Source organism: Hipposideros armiger, unplaced genomic scaffold (genome assembly GCF_001890085.2).
Source record: "Hipposideros armiger isolate ML-2016 unplaced genomic scaffold, ASM189008v1 scaffold_31, whole genome shotgun sequence".
Lineage (NCBI taxonomy): Eukaryota > Metazoa > Chordata > Mammalia > Chiroptera > Hipposideridae > Hipposideros > Hipposideros armiger.
The window spans coordinates 4,724,281-4,746,077 of record NW_017731381.1 but is presented as its reverse complement, the minus strand read 5'-3'; the positions used below and the strand labels follow the sequence as shown (position 1 = coordinate 4,746,077).

The 21,797-nt window shown below is 51.2% G+C and overlaps 4 protein-coding genes across 7 annotated transcripts in view; 1 reads left to right on the top strand and 3 right to left on the bottom strand.

Moving 5' to 3' along the window:
- Window positions 1-1,352: 1,352 nt before the first annotated feature.
- PIGT (phosphatidylinositol glycan anchor biosynthesis class T) lies at window positions 1,353-10,560 on the bottom strand. 2 transcript variants are annotated; one of them, XM_019637088.1, is made up of 12 exons: window positions 10,292-10,559; window positions 9,564-9,741; window positions 7,630-7,757; window positions 7,199-7,299; window positions 6,945-7,031; window positions 6,336-6,423; window positions 6,142-6,239; window positions 5,885-6,050; window positions 5,029-5,229; window positions 2,911-3,076; window positions 2,721-2,804; window positions 1,353-2,016 (listed from the first exon to the last, which is right to left on the bottom strand). In XM_019637088.1, the coding sequence occupies exons 1-12, from the start codon at window positions 10,548-10,550 to the stop codon at window positions 1,764-1,766; spliced, it is 1,809 nt and encodes a 602-aa protein (XP_019492633.1). In that variant the 5' UTR covers window positions 10,551-10,559; the 3' UTR covers window positions 1,353-1,763. The 2 variants fall into 2 exon arrangements, with proteins under 2 accessions (XP_019492633.1, XP_019492634.1); XM_019637089.1 differs by lacking the exon at window positions 9,564-9,741 and having other exon boundaries at window positions 10,292-10,560.
- A 6,242-nt stretch (window positions 10,561-16,802) lies between these two features.
- DBNDD2 (dysbindin domain containing 2) lies at window positions 16,803-21,625 on the bottom strand. 3 transcript variants are annotated; one of them, XM_019637026.1, is made up of 4 exons: window positions 21,436-21,625; window positions 18,712-18,858; window positions 18,421-18,558; window positions 16,803-17,470 (listed from the first exon to the last, which is right to left on the bottom strand). In XM_019637026.1, exons 2-4 carry the CDS (start codon window positions 18,848-18,850, stop codon window positions 17,265-17,267), a joined length of 483 nt encoding a protein of 160 aa, XP_019492571.1. In that variant the 5' UTR covers window positions 18,851-18,858; window positions 21,436-21,625; the 3' UTR covers window positions 16,803-17,264. The 3 variants fall into 3 exon arrangements, with proteins under 3 accessions (XP_019492571.1, XP_019492573.1, XP_019492572.1); XM_019637028.1 differs by lacking the exon at window positions 21,436-21,625 and adding an exon at window positions 20,790-21,263; XM_019637027.1 differs by lacking the exon at window positions 21,436-21,625 and adding an exon at window positions 19,073-19,332.
- Window positions 18,773-21,797, bottom strand: part of SYS1 (SYS1 golgi trafficking protein) — a 28,452-nt gene continuing 25,427 nt past the window's right edge. Inside the window, exon 4 of the mRNA XM_019637031.1 lies at window positions 18,773-18,858. Coding sequence (XP_019492576.1) covers window positions 18,852-18,858 — 7 coding nt within the window. The 3' untranslated portion in view covers window positions 18,773-18,851. The remainder of the gene's footprint in view (window positions 18,859-21,797) is intronic.
- TP53TG5 (TP53 target 5) overlaps window positions 21,319-21,797 on the top strand; it is an 18,831-nt gene continuing 18,352 nt past the window's right edge. Inside the window, exon 1 of the mRNA XM_019637024.1 lies at window positions 21,319-21,395. The gene's annotated coding sequence lies outside the window, so the exon portion shown is untranslated. The remainder of the gene's footprint in view (window positions 21,396-21,797) is intronic.

Here is a 21,797-nt window from a genome sequence, read left to right as displayed (position 1 = left end):
GCCAAGACTACTCAGCTTCAGATATCTGCCCACCTGCATTATCTCATTTACATTCTGCTTATTTACTGCTTTGGAAATAAACTCAAGTCAAAGCATCTTGATGAAGACGCTTCTGTCCATGGTCTAGATGAACTCACCACCTCCCTTCATACTCACAGGCCGACGCACACACATCACTCGTGTGGTCTGAGGGCTCTCGGAAACCCCTCAGAGGCAACCTAAACAGCCCCATCTGTTAGCTCTACAAACATCGCCAGTACCACTGTGTTAACGACAGGTGCACTCATACTTGGGGGGTCTATAGGTGCCCCTCGCCCTACCCATCCTTACCTCTGGACCCCAGATCCCAAGCCAGAATAGCCCGTACCCATTCACACATTTACCGTTTGCTGACCTAGCAGGATCTGGTCCAGACTGGAAGGCAGCCCCTGTGGGTCCAGGACGCCCATCGTCTGATGGAAGTTGAAGGACAATAACAACGAGGGTGATGAGGAATATGTGAAGTAAGTCCAGGAAGCTGCAGGAGCAGAGGAAGGGGCACCTACAGCAGCCTGGTATATCAGGGAAGATTTCTTGGGGGAAGCAGCATCGAATCGAATCAGGCAGTTGGGTGTGTGTGTGTGGCTGGTGGAACAGGGCATTCTAAGCCAAACCACTATATGGGACAATGGGGGGAGGGGAGGGACAGACCACAAGCAGCTTATACAGTTGATGCCATTTGTGTCAGAGGAAGAGACAGAGGATGGGGGCAGAGAGAGGTATCGCCTAAGGACCTGTTTTACAGGAATCCGGGTTATATTGTATATACTGAAGGAGAGGTGGGTAGGGACAGGCTTCTGTCCAATGGGCCTAGCTTCAAAGCCTGTGGGTGGTCTACGGACCAGCTGCAACACAAGCTCATGAGGAGCCTGATAAAATGGCTGGGCTACACCCAGACCAACTGAATCCACGGGGTCTAGACCCCAGGAATCTATTTTCACAGTAGCCCCAAATGACTGTGGTGTACATCCAGTTAGAAAACCACACACAGCTCTCCAACCTCTCCAGCTCTGCCCTTGGAGACAGGGGACCCGTTCACAGGGCCCCTAAAAAAGGCAGAGGATGATTCATGTCCATGGTCATGGATTGCTTACATTAACACTCCCTGCCAAACCCAGGGGGTTCTGGGAATTCTAGTTAGATGAGGCTGATGGGGGAGGAGGAGAGTAGAGGAGAGGAAGGAATTTCTGGCTGAGGTAGGGGAGGTAGGGGCGTTTCGTTAGTTTGTTTGTTTGGGAGGCTGGAGTTCCTGTTCAGGCACCCAGCAAACAAGCCCCAGCTCTTCCCAGGCCTCAAGGAGACAGGAGGCAAAGAACCCAGAAAGCAGCCACGTTTTATTCCACAACCAGTAAATGCCATCTACCACACAGTGACACAAATTCTTCAGCACACCCCGTTATCTAGGCCAGGGCTGTCCAACAGGACTTTCTGCAGTGATGGAAACGTTTGTTCGCACTGTCCAATCCAGTAGCCACCAACCACTCTGGGTCACTGAGCACTTGAAATGTGCCTAGTGCAGCTCAGGAAAGGAATTTTTAATTTAAATTAATTTAAATTCAAATGCTACGTCTGGCTCGTGGCTACTGTACTGCACAGTGCAGCGCTGGGCCCTGGCCTAGTCCAGGGGCAGTTTGGTTCAAAAGCCAACTCTGGGGGCAGCAAGTGGCACCCCACCACCCCTCCCCAGAGGGAAACAGCAGCCCCGCCTGTGAAGAGGTCGCGTCTCAGAGCGGGGGCACTCCACGGGCGCGCCGGATAAGGTTCGCCAGCCTCTTGGCCAGGCCACCGGTGCTGGGCTCCTCGATGTGGAAGGTTCGGGTGAGGAGGTTGTAGAAGGAGCCATAGCACACGGCCACCACGGTGCACGTGAGGCAGATGACATTGTAGGGCATGCTGAAGTCTGGCGTCGGCAGGCTCACCAGCAGCGGCTCCGTATAGAGCCGCATGAAGTAGCTAGAACTATCGGAGGCTGGGAACCTGGGGGTCAGAAAGGAGGGGTGAGGTAGGACCACTGCCCCTCCCCGCCTCACCCCATCCCCTCTCCGGTGCCACCGGGCCAGTGCTCGGCTGTAAGGACTTTCAAAGTTTTCTTAGCCTCCAAACCTTTTCAACAGACGACATCTCAGATGAGAGCTCAATACACAGATCTAATAGGAGAGCTGCCTGGTACTGAGGCAAAGGAAAGGGGCCCTGCCTTCGCTTGGCTGCCTCGCCCTTAGCATTCTGGGTCTCAGCCTAAAGGCCACCTCCCCGGAGAAGCCTTCCTGGATAACACACCGGATTACTCCCAGCACCGCCTCGGGCCCACTGCTCTTTAGAACAGATGCTCTCCTCTGGACTACTAGCATTGGCAGGGCAGGGCCAAATTGTTTACTGTTATACAACGGGTGTTCTCTGAAGTACATTTGATAAGTGCTCAACTAAATATTTGTTAAGAGAACCAGTGAGTAAATGTACGCTATAAATACTGCTCTTCTCACCTATTTATCCTTCTGGAAGCACTTTAAAATCGTTTCATAAAGTCTGTATGAATATTATAGACCACGAGGACTTGCATCAGGACTGAGTTAAATCTCCACGTTGCTTTGGGAAAGATAACACCCAGCCCCAGCTCCCCCTGCAGGAACCGGACCGTCGGTGTCAATGCCCGCCCCGCAGCAGGCAGCTGAGGTCACACTTACAGGTTGCTGAAGAGGGGGCTCTCTTCCCAGTCCACAGGTTTAGCTGCCACCATGCTGGGCACGAGGGCGCTGATCACAGACGGGCTGCAGAGAAGCAGGGAGCCGTGTTCCTCACTGGCTGCCCACCCAGGGTTAGTGGCAGACAGGGTGGGTGAGGAGAACGGGGGGCAGCCTGTGGGGCAGAGCCCACCTGACATAGAAGCCGTGGTTGGGGTCCGGGGTGTACTCTGTCCACTTGAGCAGCGCCCGCTCAAACTGGATGGAGACCTTGGTGACCGAGTTGGCTGGCAGCTGGACCAGCATCTCCAGGAGGTGGGGCTGCAGCCGGTCCTGGGCAGGCTGGTAGTGGATGTAACCTGGAGACAGGCAAGGGTCAAGGTCACCCACACCTCTTTCCTGAGGTCACACTATCTGCACCTCCTGCTCCACCCATTAAAGCCTTGGGGCCTGGATCTGGGCACCCAGAAGGTAGGCTCTGGAAAGACGTTTTCAGGGAGGCCCCCAGGAGCGTCCAAGAGAGGCTATCCAGGGCGTGGCAGCCAACTAGTCAATGTTCACATCACAGACACCAGGCAGCAGGCGTCAGGTGTCTGATATGATACAACAGGAAGTTCACAGGACCACCTGGGAAGTTTTCCTGCCAAAAATATGGGACCTGAATCTAATCAAGTCTCTAATACAAACCACCAAACCAAGAAATACAGGGGATGGAGAAACATACGGTAAACACCGACATGAGGACAAATCCAGAATGCAGAACAGTCTACAAAACAAATAACCCCGTTCCTCCAACAAATAGACTAAAAAAAAAAAGGAATAGGAGCTGTTATAGATTACAAGAGACTTAAAAGTACCACACCAGTGCAAGACGTTAATAATACAGGAAGCTGCAGGTGGGGCGAGAGAACATACGAGAACTACTGGGCTTTCTGCTCAATTTTTCTATAAACCTGAAACTGCTCTGAAAAATAAAGCTTATTAATTAGAAAGAGAGCAACTTGAGAGCATATCAAGCAAATGCTATGTGAGGACTATGTTTAGATCCCAACTCAAACAAAAGAATTATAAAAAGTTATTTTTAAGACCACTGGGGAAAGCAGGAGTGAGAATGATATAGGCCATATTTTTTAAACGTCCTTTATCTGTTAGCGATATACACTGACATATTTAAAGGTGAACTGATAAGATGCTAGGGCTTGTTTTAAGATACTCTAGCAGAAAAATAACCAATCCAAAATAATAATGATGATAATAATAATAACAATGAAAAAAATGAGAGGAAGCTGGAGTCTGCTGAAGCTAGGGATGGGTACATGGGAGGTGATTATACTATTCCATTTGGGTGTACGTGTTTGAAAGTTTGCAGAGCAAAATGTAAAAACACAAAACAGAAAAACCTACAAAATACATAGGTAGGATGTTTGAAGTAGAGATTTTGAAGGCAGTACCAACAGCGGTGTTGAAAATCAGTAGAACTATCAGCCACAGGCTTGAAACTATGGGAAACAACAGAAGGCTTTGGGTCTGGTTATCTGGGATGTGTAATAATAACCTCTTTCTAACAAGTCTTTTTCTGTAGTATTCGTCTCCCTCTCTCCAGAGAAAAACAAGTGCTTTACTGCTATGCCTGGCCCCTAACAGAAAGCAGGAAATGTTACCTCCTCTGTAGGGAAGTAACAGAAAATAAAAATAAAATTTAAAAACGACCCCTCTTTCCCCCTCCCAAGGAAGCGAAAGCCGTCTATTGACTCCAGGTCTGCTGTCTTGGCTCTGAATACTCTGCTGTGCTTGTCAATCCTTTCACTACCTGAAAGAGCCTATGAATCATCACAAAAGATTGTGCCCGGGACACCAGGAAGGAAGGAGTAAGTGAAAAAGGTAAGAAAACTACTGCCCTCCTATGGTCGAAGGGGATAAAGGGGGTCAAACGTATGGTGATGGAAGAACTGACTCTGGGTGCTGAACACACAATGCAATATATATAGAATAATGTACTATAGAACTGTACACCTGAAACACATATAATTTTACTAACCAATGTCACCGAAAAAAATCTAATAAAAATTAAAAAAAAAAAAAGAAGAATCACCAGTACTATGTGTTTTAATTATTCTTGCTTTATAAATGACTTCCCAGATCTGGCACTGGTGAGATTACCCTTGCCATTTTTCCAATTATTCCTAACTCTTTCGGCCTATGTAGCTTTCCCGAAGTACGGACTTTAGGAATTACCCTGAGAAATGAGGGCTCGGGGACCCTGCAGGGACAGTGAGCCGGGGTGGGGGGCCTGGGCCAGGGCGGCTCTCACTTGGTTTGTTCTCCTTGCCCTTGGAGGTGATGGTGAGCGTGTGCACATACAGCCGCAGGTACCAGGGCACGGTGTCCAGCAGCAGCACAGGGAAGGCCCGGTACGGGTGGGTGTTGTACAGCAGCGTGCTCAGCTCCCCGTTCTGCAGCCCGTAGCCGCTCACATATCGCTGGGCATGCAGGAAGGGCACCGGGGGGACCTCTGTGCAGAGCAAAGTCAGCAGTTAATAATAGGTCCTAAAGGAGAGGGTCACCCCATGCGCACGCCCGGGGCCACGTTCAGAGTCTCCAGGCCGGGGAGGGGACAGAGAAAAGCTTTGCCACCAGAACTGGGACACCTGCATTCTGGAGCCAGCCCTGTCATCACAGCCCACAGCGACGATAACAGAATTACTATGATTTCCTAAGTACTGATAGGGGCCAAGCTCTCTGCCCCTTCCAGCCCAAACCAGGTGTTCTCATGCTCTTGTGCACTTTCCCTTGAACACACTGAACACAATCACCATTAATTCATTGATGCCTGTCTCAACCAGCAGACACTCTGTTTCTCGAATGCAGGGTATCTATCTTCTGTCTTCAAAAGTATTTGTTGATGAAGTGATTGCATGGACAAACTCCATGTTTTACATTAATTATCTCATCCAATCTGTTACGTATTACTGTTCCCATTCTCCAGTTGAAGCAGAAAGGTGAGGGACCTGCCCAAGGTCACAGAGCTTCGAAGAAGTCAGTTAGAACCAGGACGGCTGACTCCAGAGATCTGGGTCTGAACACAAGCTTGTTAGCTCGTGGTGACGGGGCAGGACTGTGACTTTTTCCTAAGAGATGACATCGCCATATGGCCCTCCCTCACCCACCATTCTCGAGGGGTCTCTTCCACTTGAGTTGGATATTGAGGTTGCGGGAGCTGCTGATGACAGCCATGTCAAGCAAGTCGTAGACAGCGTAGGTCTTCCGGGTGCCCAGGATGACGTCCTGGTATGTGGTGAGCGGGGGCGGATTCACTTCCAATGTCTCATTGTCCTGGGGACACAAGGGCAGGGCTGAGGGCTGAGCAGAGGGGTAGGCTGGCCTTGGGGAGGGGGGCAACGTGTGTGGCTAGAGACCCTGGTACCTGACTGTAGCTGGTGATGTCCACATAGACTCGGCTCTCCGAAGCCAGGGGGCAGGGCTCTGTGAGGGTTCGCGAGAACATCCGGAAGAGGGACCAGTCTGAGGAGCAGAGAGCAGGGTTGAGCAGGGGCTGGGACCAGAAACAGGATGGGGCTGGCAATGGGTGGGTAGAGATGAGTTTCCATGGTAGCTTACCTTTCTTCCCCTGCCCTGTGACGAAGGCATCAAATACAACAGAAAGGGTCTGCCTCAGCTCCCAGGAGACGCTGGTACAGCGTGCGTTCTACCACAGGGACCAGACAGCAGCAATGAGGACGTATCAGCTCCCCAACCACACAGCCTCAGGGACTCCTACCTGGACTCAGTCCCTTGTCTGCTATGTATCTTCCCGCCCATTGATTTGCTGCCACTCACTACGGAGCACTTGACCCTGTGCCAGCAGCTCTATGTGCATCCATCGCCAACAACTGTAGGAACTAGGGCTACTATTATTCTCATTTGACAGGTGCGGAAACCAGGCTCAGGGAAATAAAATGATTCGCTCAAGGTCATGCCAGCTGGTGACTAAGCTAGCAGTTGCATCCGCATCGCTATTCTGAACCACTACGCTCCATGACAAAGATTTATTGAACACTTGCCAGGCAACCACTCAGTTTCCCTGGTGCGTGGCGAGAGCCCCAAGGAATCATCATGATATTCACCATTAAATGCTGGCTCAGCCCTTGACAGACACTGGGCCACGATCTTTACCTGCACTTTCTCTCAGAGCCTCTGGATGGCACCCACCCCCATTCCCCGACTTACTCTGCAAACGGGGCGGATATGCACTGCCTGCGAGTGGTAGCTAGTGTGGAACAAGCGATCAGCCTTCAGCAGCACAGAGAGGCCTGCCTGGAGGAGGTGGGAAGAGACGAAAGGTGAGTGCCCTGCACTGTGGGGTACCTGGGCACGGGGCAGAGGTTCTCTGTGAGTACACCCCGTCAGGCAGTGAAAGGGCATCTGCCAAGTCCATCCACCCTCTGGGGGCCCCATCCACTTTCAGACCACTCTGGCCTCACCTTGGAGCTACAAGGCAAGAGCTTTTTCCAGGGCGTGAGGTTCTCAGTGCAGACGACCTCCCGTGGCAGCACAGCATAGCGCAGGAAATAGTGATCAGTGTCTGAGGGAGACAGAAGTCTGTCTGGGGTGGGTGCTGGGGCCCCACTCCGGACCCACTCTCTAGAGATGGGAGTGTCCTCTCCGCTGGCCACACATCTCTCTAGCACCACCGCCCTAAGAGTCACAGCTGGGGGCGGGACCCTCTCCTCCCCCACCCGGGAGAAGGCAATGCAGAGAGGGCACAGTCTCGGGGAGCCTTCTTCTGGGGCCTGCACACCCAGGAGGTTTATGATCTGGCCCCACTGAGGAAGGAGGAAGCTGAGGGGCAAGGAGGCAAAGGTGTGGGCGAGAGGTAACAGGAAGCAGGAAGGGGCCACGGGGGGCTTCTCACCATTGGCCAGCCCCAGGGGTTTGAAGGAGGCGGTGGGGGTGACTGTGTTGGTGGAGTCGATGAAGTTGAGAGAGGCGCAGAAGATGCCTGAGAGGACGTTACTGAGCTCTTTCCAAGATTTATCCACACTGGATGGAGACACAAACCCACTCACTGTCCCGGGGCTGCCTCTGCTCCCTTCTCAAAGCCCGCAGTTGGCGGCCACACCATTAGGCTGGCCAGTTGATGGAACTGGAACGCCATCGCTGCCCCTGCTCCGCTGCGTCCTCCTCACTGTCCTCGGGAGGCCCCTGCATTCCCACAGGTCTCTGCTCAGGTGGCGACTCCTCCTGCTGGGAATACCTCCTCACTCCTCTCTGCCCACCTGCAAGGAGGCTCCCTCCTCCAGGATGTCTTTCCTGCCCTTCTCCGCCACAGCCTCCACCTGTGCTGTTTCAGTTCTGACCATCCCGGCCCCTCACTAGGTACCTCCTGGGAAATGGCTGCGTGGTGGCAGCATCTTGTCCTAAGCATCGATTCTCCTCAACCGGGCTGTGAGCAACCTGAGGACGGGGTCACCCATGTATGTTTCACAGCGCCATGTAATGTGCCCCGCACCTCTGAGGCTGACCTCAGCCCACTGATCCATGCTGAGGTGTGCTCCACGGGGCAAAAGGACTTACTTCCCTGTGAACACCCTGGGCAGGAAGGTAAGTGCTGGCTCTACCTTCAGGGTGGGAAGTCTTCCTTTGATAAAGGCTCACTGAACAAAGGCAAACAATGATTCTAGATCCCCCCCCAAAAAAAATCAAATTAAATTAGGTGTTTTTTTCCTTAGGAAAATACCAAAACAGACTTTCTCTATTCATCATAGAAAGCATAAAACTAGAATTTTAAGCCTCAACTCCATATTATAGGCAATTGCAAGCTGAGGGGAGACAGTGACAGCGAGCAGATGGGAAAAAAGGCAAGGGAGCCGGCATTCAGCCAAGAGAGAAGTGCTTGGCAAGTGTGGGGGGGGTCACTGCTTGCTCCTCATTTGACATCACCTTGTGCTGCCCTGGGTGGGGGTTTTCGACAATCCTCTGTGCAGAGCTTTACAACTGCTCCAACCCTTAAACCTCCAGTAAAGATTGCACTCTGGAAGCCTGAAAGCTCTACCTAAACCAGAGCCATGTTTTATTTGGTGTACTCAAACGCTGACCTGCATAGCATGTCTTACATTTTTAAAGTCCTTGCTGATATTTCAATTTGTCAATTTTCATGTTAAAATCCAGACTTCTGATATCTCTTTAAAAATGAATGACTGACAACAGCGGGCCTCTACTCCCACATGGCAACAAACCACAGGAGATGAGTGGAAGCTGTCCTCTCCAGCTCGCTAGCCTGCCCCAGTTCCCACCCCTCCCTATTATACCCTAAAATTTTTTATCAATCTTGTGCTATTTACTTCTCACGGTGGAATTAAGAGAAAATTGTGGTACAAGTACCTAGGCCCTCCCCCTCCCGAACAAAAGCAATTCCTCTAATATGGAGATCTGGCATCTTGTAGGGCATTCTAGTTCACTGATGTTTTGTGTGGCCTTCATGGTTTTTTTTTTTATTATGATGATGATTATTATTGTTGCTATTGAATGAATGTCTTTTAAAAGGTTATCCAGTTTGCCAGTTTTCTACTGCCGTACATCCAAGTAAGTAAGCATCAATTATTTGTCATCTGCCTTGGTATCCGTGTGTTATCTCAGGTCTGGAAGTAGTAGGGGAAGGAAGAGTATTCAGCAAAATAAAGAATGTCACTCAGTGGTGACATTATTTCTTACTTCCAATGCAGCTTTACCCCCATGGAATCACTGCCTGCTGGAACTGCTGCCCCCAAAGGCAGTGGCAGGATGACAACACCTTCCCCTGCCACATTCCCTCCATGGCCTGCAACACGACTCAAAGTGGGCACTCACTCAGTGACGGTGTCTTGGAACCAGACCCAGAGCTCTGCACCTGATGGGGCCTGCAGGAAGGGTGGCCCCCAGTATCTAGTCCTCCAGAAGCCTTGCGTGAGTGACAGGTGCAGCTCCCGGAGAGAATACTTGGAGATCAACTGCCCCAGGGCTTTGGGGAAGAGCCTATAATGAGACACTAGAGAAGGGGTAGCAGGTGAGTGATGGTCCTGGAGGAAGGGTTCTCAGCCACCTCAAAGAAGAAGTAGACCCCAGGCTCTGGCATCAGAGAGATCTGAATTCCAGACCAGACTGTCATTTACCAGCGATGTGATCTTGAACAAGTGCCTTTACCTCTCCACACCTCTAATTTCTTCCTAGTAATCGTTCACAGAACTTAACACTGTGCTGGCACCCAGTATAAATGAACAGCTAACAGCCACAAATCATCAGTGTTGTCAACAGAGGGCTCTAACTAAAGGTTTAGAGTGGCAGCCTGGAGCTGCGCAAAGGGCACTGGACTAGGGTGGTCAGGATTCGCTGCCCCTCTCCGGACCTCAGTTTCATCAACGGGTACAATGGGGCTCTTCAATAACTATCCCATCCTTCCCTCAAGGACCCATTTTGTCCGGTTCCACGCCCACTGGCCAGAACCCCACCCAGGGACCAGGCTCCTCCCCAAGGCTCGGCTCCACCCACTCCCAGCAGGTGCCACAGATATCTTTCTCCGGTCCCTCTAGTCCTCTCACCTTCTTCCTGCAGGAGGTCCGAATCCCAGCGTGTACGGAACTGGAATGTGGCGGCTACATCTCCAGAAGGCAGCGGGGTGATGACGAGCTCCTCTCTCAGGCTGTCGCGTAGGGGCTCTGCATGGCCCCAGCCGCCCGGCCCCAGAAGCAGCAGCACGAGCACCGCTAGCGGCACAGCCGCTGCCATGCCTGCGGCTGCTTCCGCCTCCCAACGGCGCCCGCCCCCACCAGAGGCCGGCCTCCAATAGGAAGAGCGCATGAGAAGAGACTTCCGGTGCCGTCCCGGAAACGGGTGTGGTTACTAGAGCAACGGCCTGGATAGGCCCTTCAGGGCTAGTGGTCTAAGTGGGCACTGGGAGGGTACGAAGGACAATGGGTATGTAGTGTAGCTGGAGGCTGGATTGAGGATCCCCCAACTTTGAAGTGTTCCCACCCACGAGAAAGTGCTTAATAATGCCGAGCGCCGCCACTGCTGTTGTGCCTCTGTGATAGTTGAGGACAGAGAGACTGAAAAACTGTCAATTACTTTTGCGAGGTCACACGGCTTGGCTCCTGCCTCCCTCAGCTTCTAGTGTCCTCTCCTTGTCCTCGGTCCTCAGCCGGTCCTAAGCCGAGCCAGCTTCTGGTGGTAGAGCGTTCCTGCACTCCCCCAAATGGCTGGTCCTTTTCTTACGAAAATTTTCAAACAAACATCCAAGTTGCAAGAATGAACACCTGTTACAATGAACACCTGTTTCCCCATCACCAAGATTCCACCATTAACATATTAACTATACTTTATCACATAGCAGTGTAGAAATCCCTCAATTCATCTTATGTTTTAATGCATTTCAAAGTAAATTGCAGACATAAGTACACTTCCCACTAAATATTTCAGCATGCATTATCACTAACTAGAGTTCAACTTTTGTTTATTATACATTTTCCTTTTGGTGTAAAATTTACATACAAAGAAATGCACGACTCTGAAGTGCACATTCAATGAGTCTGACAAATGCATACACCTGAGTAAACCAAACTCCTAACTTCCTAAAACCCCAGAAAGTTGCTAAGGTCCCCTGTCAGTCAATACCTGCCCCCGCCCCCAGGCCCCACTTTCCAGAGGCAACCACTGTTCTGATTTTTCTCCACAAAATGGTTTAATCTGTTCTAGAGCTTCATATAAGTGAAATCATCATATAGATGTAAACTTTTTTGTGTAAGGTTTCTTTCATGGGAAGAATGTTTTTGAAAGTCATGTTCGTGCATGTATCAGCATTTTGTTTCTTGTTACCCTGTGTAGTATTGTATTGTATGAATATACCATAGTTTATCCATTCTGCTGTTGATGGACACCTCAGCCCTTTCAAGTTTTTAGTTATTATGAACTAGGCCACTGTATAATTCAACTTACAGACAAATGTTTATCATTTACTTTGGATAAATGTTTAGTAGTCAAAGAGTAGGTGTATGTTGAATTCTACAAGAAACTACCAGACCTTTCTCCAAAATGTATCGTTTTTATACTTGTACCAACAATGTATGAGAGCTCCTGGTCAACACTTGTTTTGAATTTTTTGGAGTTTTTCGTTTTAGCCAAATGGGTATGTATGTAATTGTATCTCATTATGGTTTTAATTTGCATTTCCCTGGTACCTAATGATGTTGATCATCTTCTCATGTGTTTATCGGCCATTCATGTATTTCCTTTTGTGAAGCGTCTGTTAAAAACTTTTTATACCCTCCCTTTTTTTCACTGGCTGGTTTGCCTTTTTATTGAGTGGTAGGAGTTCCAATGTTAAAATCTTGCTTTAGTTTTCCCAGCTGCCAGATGGGGAACACATTTATGAAGAATTTTGCACTCTGTCTCTTGGTAAAACTCACAACCATACTTCTATGAAGAACCAAATTTAGTGTCAGGCAGGTCTGCCAAGATATACCCCAGCCAGGGAGGAAGTGTCATAAGGGTGTTTTTATCTCACTATGACTTCATTCTACTTATACCCAGTGTTCCTGTCCCACTAGACAGGATGTCAGACAGATATGGGTTCAAATCCCCACGTCAGCCTTTAATCCATATGAGAGTGATCAACCTGAGTGTCACTTTTCCTCTTCTATAAAATGGATAAACCTGCTTTCAGGGTTGTTGTAAGGATGAAAAATTTTGTACATGTAGGATCTGGAATGTACTAAGTGCTTATAACATTTACTAACATTTACTCAACTCTTTGAGGTAGGTACTATTATCTCCACTTTACAGATGAGAAAACTGAGGTACAGAAAAATGAGATAATTGGGCCGGCCGAGTGGCGCGATGGTTAAGAACTCGCTTGGGATGCCAGAGGGCCCCGGTTCGGATCCCACATATGAGGGCCAGTGACACTGCCCTCTACAGCTAAGATGCTGAACAACAGCTCAACCTGGAGCTGGGCTGCCGTGAGTCGCCGGTGACGGCGTGGGCTGCAGTCCCTGTGGCAGTGGATTGCCATGGGCTACCGTGTGTGGCCAGCAGCCAGCGTGAGCGGCCAGCAGCTGCAGTGAGCGGCCGTCCAGAAGCCGGCGACTGATCTGCCTCGCCAGAGAAGAGCGCAATGATGGTGCCAACTTGGGCCAGTGAAGCAACATCCTCCACAACTAGATTGAAGAACAAAACGACAGCAACTTGTCTGTTCCCCTTTCCCCAATTCCCCAGCACTGTTCCCATCCCCCCAATTCCCCAATAAAAAAATCTTAAAAAAAAAAAAAAAGAAAAAAAAAGAAAAATGAGATAATTGCCTAAGATCACAGTGAGTGATGGAGCCAGGACTAGAGGCCACATGATCAACATAAAAAAAAAGTAGCTGCACCATTATTCTTCTTCTGTATTTCTGCACATCCTTTCCTTTTGAAATGGCCTATCCTCATCATTCAAGACCCAGCCACCTCCAGAGAAGACTTAGATTCTCCCTCTCTAGTGTGCTACAGTCCTGTGTGTATTTCTGTTATAGTCCACATTATACTTCCATCATCCTTGGCCACATCTGCTCCTGGAAGAGTTCTTGGTCACTTTAGTATTTCTGTTGCCTAAGCAAAGAGGCTGGCATATAGTCGGTGCTCGGTAATGTTTGAACAAACAGACAAGACAACATCATAGCACAGTTCCATGTTGTCCCCGCACTGCCGTGCTGTTCACAGTATCAAGTTCTGTGCACTCCTGGGGAATCTTCCTCTGAGTTGTGGTCCCTCCTGTTTCCTCCATAGCAAAGGATTCTGCAGAATGAGTGTGTCTTCTTCCCTCCTCTCCACACTCTGACATGTCTATACAACAGACAGAGGAAGCCACACGGTGGCCTGGAGACTGAAAGCTGGGCTGCTTGTCTTGGAGTTGGCTCCAAATCATCCTCCCATCTCCAAGGGCACTGTGTTGCCTCAAAAAACAGACAGCTGGAGATGCTGGCTCTGACGGCCAGCCAAGCCCCTGTGGTTTGGCAGAAGAAGAGGTCATTGTCCAACCAGGAAGTGGTCCTGGGGTCTCAGCTGACCCTAGACTTTTCCAGGCAGGGGCTGGAACTCATAATAGCTGAACTGAAGGCTCCCCATAGGCTCACAAACAATTCTCTCTCTCCAGAAGGCTGTAGATTCCTTTCCCCAGGCGGCTCCCTACCCCAAACCCCACAGATCCTAGCATCGCATGCCTGTGGTACTAAGGTTTATTGACATGCTGACAGCAATCAGGCTAGTCTAGCTTCCCATCACTCACCTTGGAGGAAAGTGAAGTAATCCTGGGAGCTGAGAACCCCTGCAAAGCAGAGCTGATGGTCTGCAGCCCAGACGGCCCAGCCCCAGTCAGACAGGAGGTTGAGTCTTGCTACTCCAAAGGGAGAAAGCACAAGAGGACAGAGACCATGTGTGCAGCAAAGTCATAAACAATCCAGAAAAACTGCAAAATTTAACGTGATACTGGGCCCTGAGCCAGCTTAGTGGATGAGCTCAACTTGGACACACAGGCTTTTAGAACAAAGGAGCACAAAGCTCCCACAAGTCTCTCCCTAGCACTTAGGAACTGTCACTTATAAAACGGCTTCCTGTGGAGTGAAAGCAGGATGGGACTATGGGAAGACTGCAGCCCTGTCACTCAGCCTGGGTGACACAAAGAGCTTTGGAATTTAGACTGAAGGGCACTGATGCCACCAGTGGCATTTCATGTATGAAGGGAGGTGGAATGATTCGCTTTTTCCTAATGTGAGAAAATGACTTCACGACTTCATGTTCCTATAACCCCTCCTTTCATTTCTACTCTCTCTCCCTGGGCAAGCTCATTCACACCCATGGCTTGATTGACCACCTATACATTGGTAACTCACATATTTGTTTTTCCAGCCCAATTCTCTCATCTAAATCCCACACTCGTGAGGCCAAGTATCTACTCAACATGTTTGTTCTCTTGGAGGTCTCAAACTCATCACGTCCAAAACCAAATTTATGACCTTCTTCCCAAACCTGTTCTCTCCTAAATTCCCCATCTGGGTGAAGCACCCTCCAAATCATCCTGTTGCAAAAGGCAAAAAACGGTAGTGGTGACCTTGACCACTTCCTTTCTCACACCACCTAGCAAATCTTTGGAATTTGCTTCCTAACTATCTCTTCATTCCTTTCAGTTTCTACATCCCCACTACCTCCACTCTAGTCTAGTCTCCACCCCTTATCTAGACAGCTGCAATCTCCTGGTTTCAGACACCCACTTTGGTCCCCTCCAATCAGTACTCTACAAGGACGCCTTCCAGCCATTCTTCCCCTAGTTTACTCCTACTCATCCTTCAGATCTCAGCTCAAATGCCATTTCCTCAAGGGAAACACTTCGTCACCTCTCTGAGTAGGCTATTAACTCTTTCCTAGCACTAGTCATAGTTGCAATTTTACATCTGGCCCCCACTAGAGTCTAAACTCCATGAGAGCAAGACTGTGTCTTTTTGCCCTATTACATTCCCAAGGCCGTGCTGTGTCTTACATCTAATGTTTACTGAATGAATATCGTTACTTACACCCTGCCTCAGCCCAGTTACACTAATCACCACGATCCGGGCTGCTGTTACCTCTTCATAGATTATTGGGTCATATGTCTGTCTTCACCCTGTCTTCTTCTGGTATATTCTCTACACTGCAGCCAGACTTATCATTTTAACAGGCAAATTCAACCACTTGTGATCTTTCATTACTCCCAATAAAGTTCAAATTCATTAACGTGGCCTCTAATGTGTAAGGTGCTAGTTCTCCCTCCCCAAATTCCCCAATAAAATCTTTAAAAAAAGAAAACTACCATAGTTTCATTTACAAAATTTTTAAAGGATATTATTCACATAATGGTGATTATGTAAAAATATATTTATAGCTCTCGAATAATTTTTAAATTGTTGTGCGGGACAGGATTGGCTCTTCCAGGGGCCGGCAAACTTTTGAGACGAAACGTACTCCAAGAGTCGCATGTGGCTCGAGAGCCGCAGTTTGCCGACCCCTCTTCTAGATAATGCTCTGTCTCCGTGTCTGCAAAACGTCTGTAAATGAAACATTTCCCATTTTAGCAAGGTCTGGTCAATGAGATGAAAGTGGATGATACTGGTTAGAACTTCCAAATATGTTTCTTGACATGGGAATAGACAGCTGGGTGTGCTTTACCCATCCCTAATTCCTTCTGCTTTCTGCCAGTTTCAAGGACATGATGGCAGGGGCTTCAGCAGACATCTTAGGCATGAAATATCAGTAAGAATTCAAGACACGTGCTCGGGATGGCTGAGCAAAAAGAGCCCAACAGGACCCTTGTGCCCACTAACTGTGGAGCGGCTCTAGAGCCCTATACTTTGGACTTTTTTTTATATGAGGACATAAATGTATATCCTAAGTCACTGATTGCTTACAAACAGCAAAACTGAAAGTTGACGCCGGTTCAATTCCCAGCCTGAGCTGAGCTGCCAACAGGTGGCAGGATGGCTCAGATAAAAAAAAGAAGAAAAAAAAGTTGATACAGGCGTCTAAGCATTTCATGACTTGACCTCTGTCAATCTTACCTCTCCCTTCATCTCCTTCTCAAATGCAACAATTCAGCCAAGCTGAACGTTTTTATTAATATGTTCCTCAGGGCTGTTTTTCTCCATTTAGTCTTCCCAAGCTGCTCTTTCTGCCTGGGTGACTGCTCCCACCTAGCTAACTCCTACTCATCCTCTGGATCTCAATTTAAAAATCAGCTCTTCAACAACCATCCAGGCTAAGAGGCCCCTACTTTCTGATACCAGAGCAGTTCCTTGTCATGCTCCTTATTACACTGTAAAGTGTGGTATTCACTTGGTCACCTCCTCCAGAGACCGTCAACTTCCTGGGGGCAGGGGTACAGCCTGTCTTATTCAAACTGTATGCCCAATGCCCAGCACAGGTGTTCAATGAATATTTCTTGAATAAATGGGTGTAGATGAGTGAGGCGAATACAGTGTTGACTAGAGAGCTAAAGAAATATAGTGGGTTTGGTATCTTTGCAATGTGAAAAAATGAAGTGAAATGGTTGGTATATTATCATTTGTTTATTATCTATACCGTGCCCTGTTCCAAAATAGAATGGAAGGGAGCAGGGTGGCTGGAGTCCCACCCCACTTGAGCGCTAGGAGTTCACGTCCATTTAGAGACACTGGTTGTGTAGGAGACTCTGTTAAAAGGCTGCAGGGAAGTTTGGGGGGAAGGAGTGCTAAGAAAAGCAGTGGCATCTCGTCCTACCTCCTCTCCATTTCCTTGCACGCAAGCTCTACCTCAGGAGTAAGCCAAAGACTGGTGGCAGGGTTGCAGCGGGACAAGGTTAGCAGGAAAGCCAGGAGAGGGTTAGTTCCCAGGGAGGCGCACCACCCTGCCATCCCTTCCTCCCGGTGGTGCCTACTACAAGCAGAGTCTGGTCTTCTCTGAAGGGCCCTGGCTGGGCCTAGGGTCTCATGTGGAGAATAGCCAGCTCGGTCAGTCCATAGGTGGGGGCCCACTGCTAGCTGCAGGGTCCAGGCTCTGCCCCTCCATCACCCCCACCCTCCTCCTCATCAGACTGTGCCAAGGGCGTGTCTGCTCCGCCGTCACTGGGGTTTGGGCTGTGCAAGTTGGTGGAAGAGTCAGAAGACGAGGAGGAAGTGCGGGATGTGGTTCTGTCTGGCGTGGGCACTGGCAGGCTCAGCTCCTCTGGATGGTCCTCCAGCCCTGCCCAGAGAGAAAAGCTGGTCAGGGTCACAAACAGGGCTTCCGAAGACTCTCAGATATGATCTGGCCAGCAGAAACCGAAGCCCAGGCAGGGGCAAGGACTTGTCCAAAGTCACTTAGCCAGTCCAGCGAAGGGCCGGGTCTCCTGACTCCTAGCTCCTCTACTTCCGGGATCATGTCTGGGCTCCAGAGTCAGGTCAATCAATTCAAGAGTTCAGGTTCTACCTGGCACTTACTTGCTACTGAGTAGCTTTGGGCAAGTCACTTTCCCTCTCATGGGCTCTTCTCCTCCTCTGTAAAAAAAGGGATACCTACATTCCAGAAGCATTTTCAGGATGAAATCTAAGAATGCTTATAAAATGTCTGGCACATAGTAGGCTATCAATTAATAGCAGCAGTTTTAAATAAGCGAATATCTTTTATCAGTTAAACATACAGGCTTTGAAGTCAGAGAGCCAGGGTTTGAACCCAGCTTTTCCACTTTCTGGCTATGTGACAACTTCTCTAACCTCCTTCTTTATAAATGGAGATAATACCACCTGCCCTATGTGGACATTGTAAGGCTTGAGATGCTATATGTCAAGTATTTTAGCACAGTGTTAGAAATCTAATAAAGTACTCAATAAATATAAGATGACTAAAACTGATGAAATTACCTAATATAAATATTACATTTTTATATTATTTTAATTACATTCATCTCACACACATAACATTAACAAAGGCTAAGGGGGTTGGGCATTCCTAGAATCTTGGATTGGGGATCTGTAACCCAGTTCCCCTCAGGGTCAACTTCCCTAAAATCAGAACAAACAGCTGTTTCATTGGTGGAAACGCCCCCTTCCAGCCCCCACGGCTAAACTTCCCCAGCCCAGCGTTGCAGCCTCACTTCAGAGCCCCGACATCCGGCCCTGGCTAACTGGTGCCCAAGTCCCAGCAGAGGGGCATACCAGCCGTCTGGGGGGTTGGTGGAGGATCTTCGCAAGGCAAGAACACATCTGCTCCATCCTGATCCCCAAGGTCAATAAGTTCCACTTGCTCCAGTGTGTCCACATTCACTTCCATGGATGAGATACTACCTATGGGGGCTGCAAATCAAGAAGGGGGCAAGTCAGGAGGACCCAGGCCGACAGGATGGCCAGCAATGTGTGTCAGGTCCAGAGCCAGAAGTTCAGAGGGCCAAGGAAATAGGAGAGGAGGGGGCCCTATCCTCGTCCCTCTCCCCGGGTCTTAGAACTTACGTCTCTGTGCCTCGAGATGCAGGTGGGACAGGGGGAAGACAAACTCAGTCTCTGGCTGTAAAATGTCCTCAAAGAATTTCTGCCGCTCCCGCAGGCGGAGCTGCTGGCGCTCCAGGGTAGCCCGAGGATTTGGGTCCATGTCAGCTCCTGGGGGTGGGGGTGGGGTGGAAGAACAAGCTATGAAGTTGAGAGGGAATGCAGGGGGTACCTGGGCTTGGGGAGCCCCACTGCAGCCAGCATCCCACCAGTGGGGCCTCTGGTTCCAGCCTGGACACTTCTGGACTTGCCTTCCTCCTTTCCCCTTCCCTGAAACAAAGTCCATTACCACAAACTTCAAGTTTCATGCAGAGGCGGGGCTTACCCTCGCTCCACAAAGGGGATGCCAGTTCCAGGCACAGCAAGAGAGGCTCCTCTGTATTCAGGGGACAGACGCAGCCAATGGCCGAGTCTCAGAATCGTGCCCTCTGAGAGGGGTTGGAGGGACTGGTCTGGCCCAGATGGGGGAGGCACTTTTTCCACTTCATGGACCCGGCATCTCCTCAGAAGGCCAGGGAGGAGGATGGGACAGAGATCTCAAGGTGGAATGTCTTCTTCCTCTAGTGCTGCAACTCCGGTTCCTGCCTGTTCTTCAAACCCCAGACAAAAGCTCAAGTTCTCTCTCACCTCTCTCTCTCCCTCTCCCTCCCTCCCACTCTCCCTTTTTTCCTTTTTTCCTTCTCTCTCTCTCTCTCTCTCTCTCTCTCTCTCTCTCTCTCTCTCTCTCTCTCTCTCTCTCTCTCTGCAGCATTTGAGAAGCCTGGTCCATTAATNTCTCTCTCTCTCTCTCTCTCTCTCTCTCTCTCTCTCTCTCTCCCATCACCATCACCCCCATCCACTGCAAACCCTGCTCTGAAGTTCCAGACCTGACTTTCAGGTTTGCCTTTGTCCCTAAGGAAATCATCTTGCTAGCCTCAGTCTCCCCATCTGAAAATGGCACAATCGTCCTCCCTGCCTCAAACACAAGACACTGCTTGTGAAGGTGTGCTGTAAAATGTAAAGCTCTGATACCTGTGCTATTCAGAGGACAAGCCATAGCCTCTTCTCTGTACTCCCACAGCTATTTATTTGAGCTCCTCTCCTCTGACACATCTCACTGTCTTATCTCCCCACTAGTCAGTGAGTAGTCATTGGAAGGACAGGTCCTGGGTCCAATTCAGACCAGGCCCCCAGTGCTGAGAGTTTTTCAGAACACCAGAGCTCTGGGCCTTCCCAGGCCCTGCTATTCACTCGCATCAGCTCAGCCTCCTTCCAGGCACTGGGCTCCGAGCCCATCACCAGAGGCAAGGGAGTATCTAAGTTGAGGACCAGATAGATCATCATCATCCTCCGTAGGCTGCCTTCCCTCCACATGTGGGTGGACTCAGCGCTTTCCAGACCCTGGTCAGTTCCACAGGCGCTGGGGCAGGCCGCGAGCGACCCAAACCCAAGTGGGCCAGGCAGAGCCAAGGATTTGTTGGGAGATTTTGTGGCCACGGGCTGGCGGTGGTGGAGGAGGGAGGCGCTGACGCCGATTCCTGGGAAAGGCTCTAAGAGCTGCCGCCCAGGTCACAACGCTAAAAATACCCGGGCCCCTGGGGCCGTCTGCTCCTGCAGCGGGTGGGGGAGGGCGAGAGACAGGGGAGGCGAGTGAAGGGGACTAGGGGCTCCGGGACGCCCCCTCTCTTTCCCCCTCCCCCAACCCGATCAATCTCACAAGATGGAAGAGCTATCCCCTGGGGGCGGCGGAGCCTAGAGCTAGAGAGAGGAAGGGAGTTGTTTACGCGACTAAAGGTGCTGGGGAGAGGGGTGAAGAGATTTGGGGGCAGAAGGCTGCCAGACCAGTGAAATGGAGAGCGCCCTCTCTGGTCTCTGCCCACCCGCACCGGAGTCAGCGAGAGCGAAAGAATTCCCTAAAAAGGGACACACTGCGTCCGCGGGGGAGGGGAGGGGAGGCGACAGAGGCCCCTCCGACCCGGCCGCGCCGCCCCGGCCGGCGTCCCCGCCCCACACCGGCCCTCCCGCGGCACCTGCACCCGCCGCCGCCGCCGCGGAGCCCCTACCTGCCGCGCCGGCGCACACGCTGCCTCGATCCGTCCGCTCAGGAGGGACGGCGGCGGGGGCGTGGGAGCAAGCCGCGCCGGCCGGGGTGGGGCTGCGCCGCTGGGTCTCCCCTGGGACGCACGGGCCCTGGGAGCCGGGAACGAGGAAGAGGCGGGAGGCGGAAGTGGGGGAGGGGTGGCGGCGGGCACACGCGCTCGCCTCTCGCCCGGCGGCCGGGGGGAGCCCCTTCGGGCGCCACAGCTCGCACTTCCAGAGCGGCCGAAAAGTTCCCGGCCCGCATCCTTCCTCCTCGCCCAGCCGGCCTCCTCCTGGATCGCCCCGCCACCGCCTCCCGCACACTCGGTTCCGCACGCTCCGCTCCACTAGCCGCACCCCGGCCGCGGGCGCAGACCCGCTGCAGGGACACGCGCGGGCTCCCGGCCCACGCACACACACTTGCTGCTCCCGGACAACCCCGACACAGCGAGCACGCACCCGCACCCGGACACCCTTCGCCACACTCGCACGCTGATACCCGCACATCTCGAGAGGGCGCACGCAGGGGAAGAGAGGCTGGGTACCGCCGGAGGCGGAGGACACCGACCCCGCGCCGCCGGTCAAGACAGGTGCACTGCGGCGGCGGAACCCCCTGACCCTGGGACTCACCCGGCAGCCTCTGGTTCCTGGCTCCGGGACTGGACAGAGCCGACGCCCAGCCTTTCCAGCGCACTGGGCGGGGTGGGCGCCCGGACGGGGCGGGTCAGGGCTGGAGGGGTGGGCCGCTGCGCCGCACCCCCAGACGCCCGCGAGGAGCCAACTCCTGCAGGGTGCTAAGAAGGGCACAGCACGCTGGGGCTGGCGGGGGTGGAGGGGAGAGGCGCCAACTGCGGGCCAATAGGGGAAACGCTCGCCCCCCTCGCAGCGCCTCCTGGCTCAGACCAGTGCCAGAAGTGTCCAATCTAGTAGCTCCCTGCCCAAGACTGTGCCCATTCTCTTTCTTCTCATCCTCTTGTGCTCGTAGCTCCTGA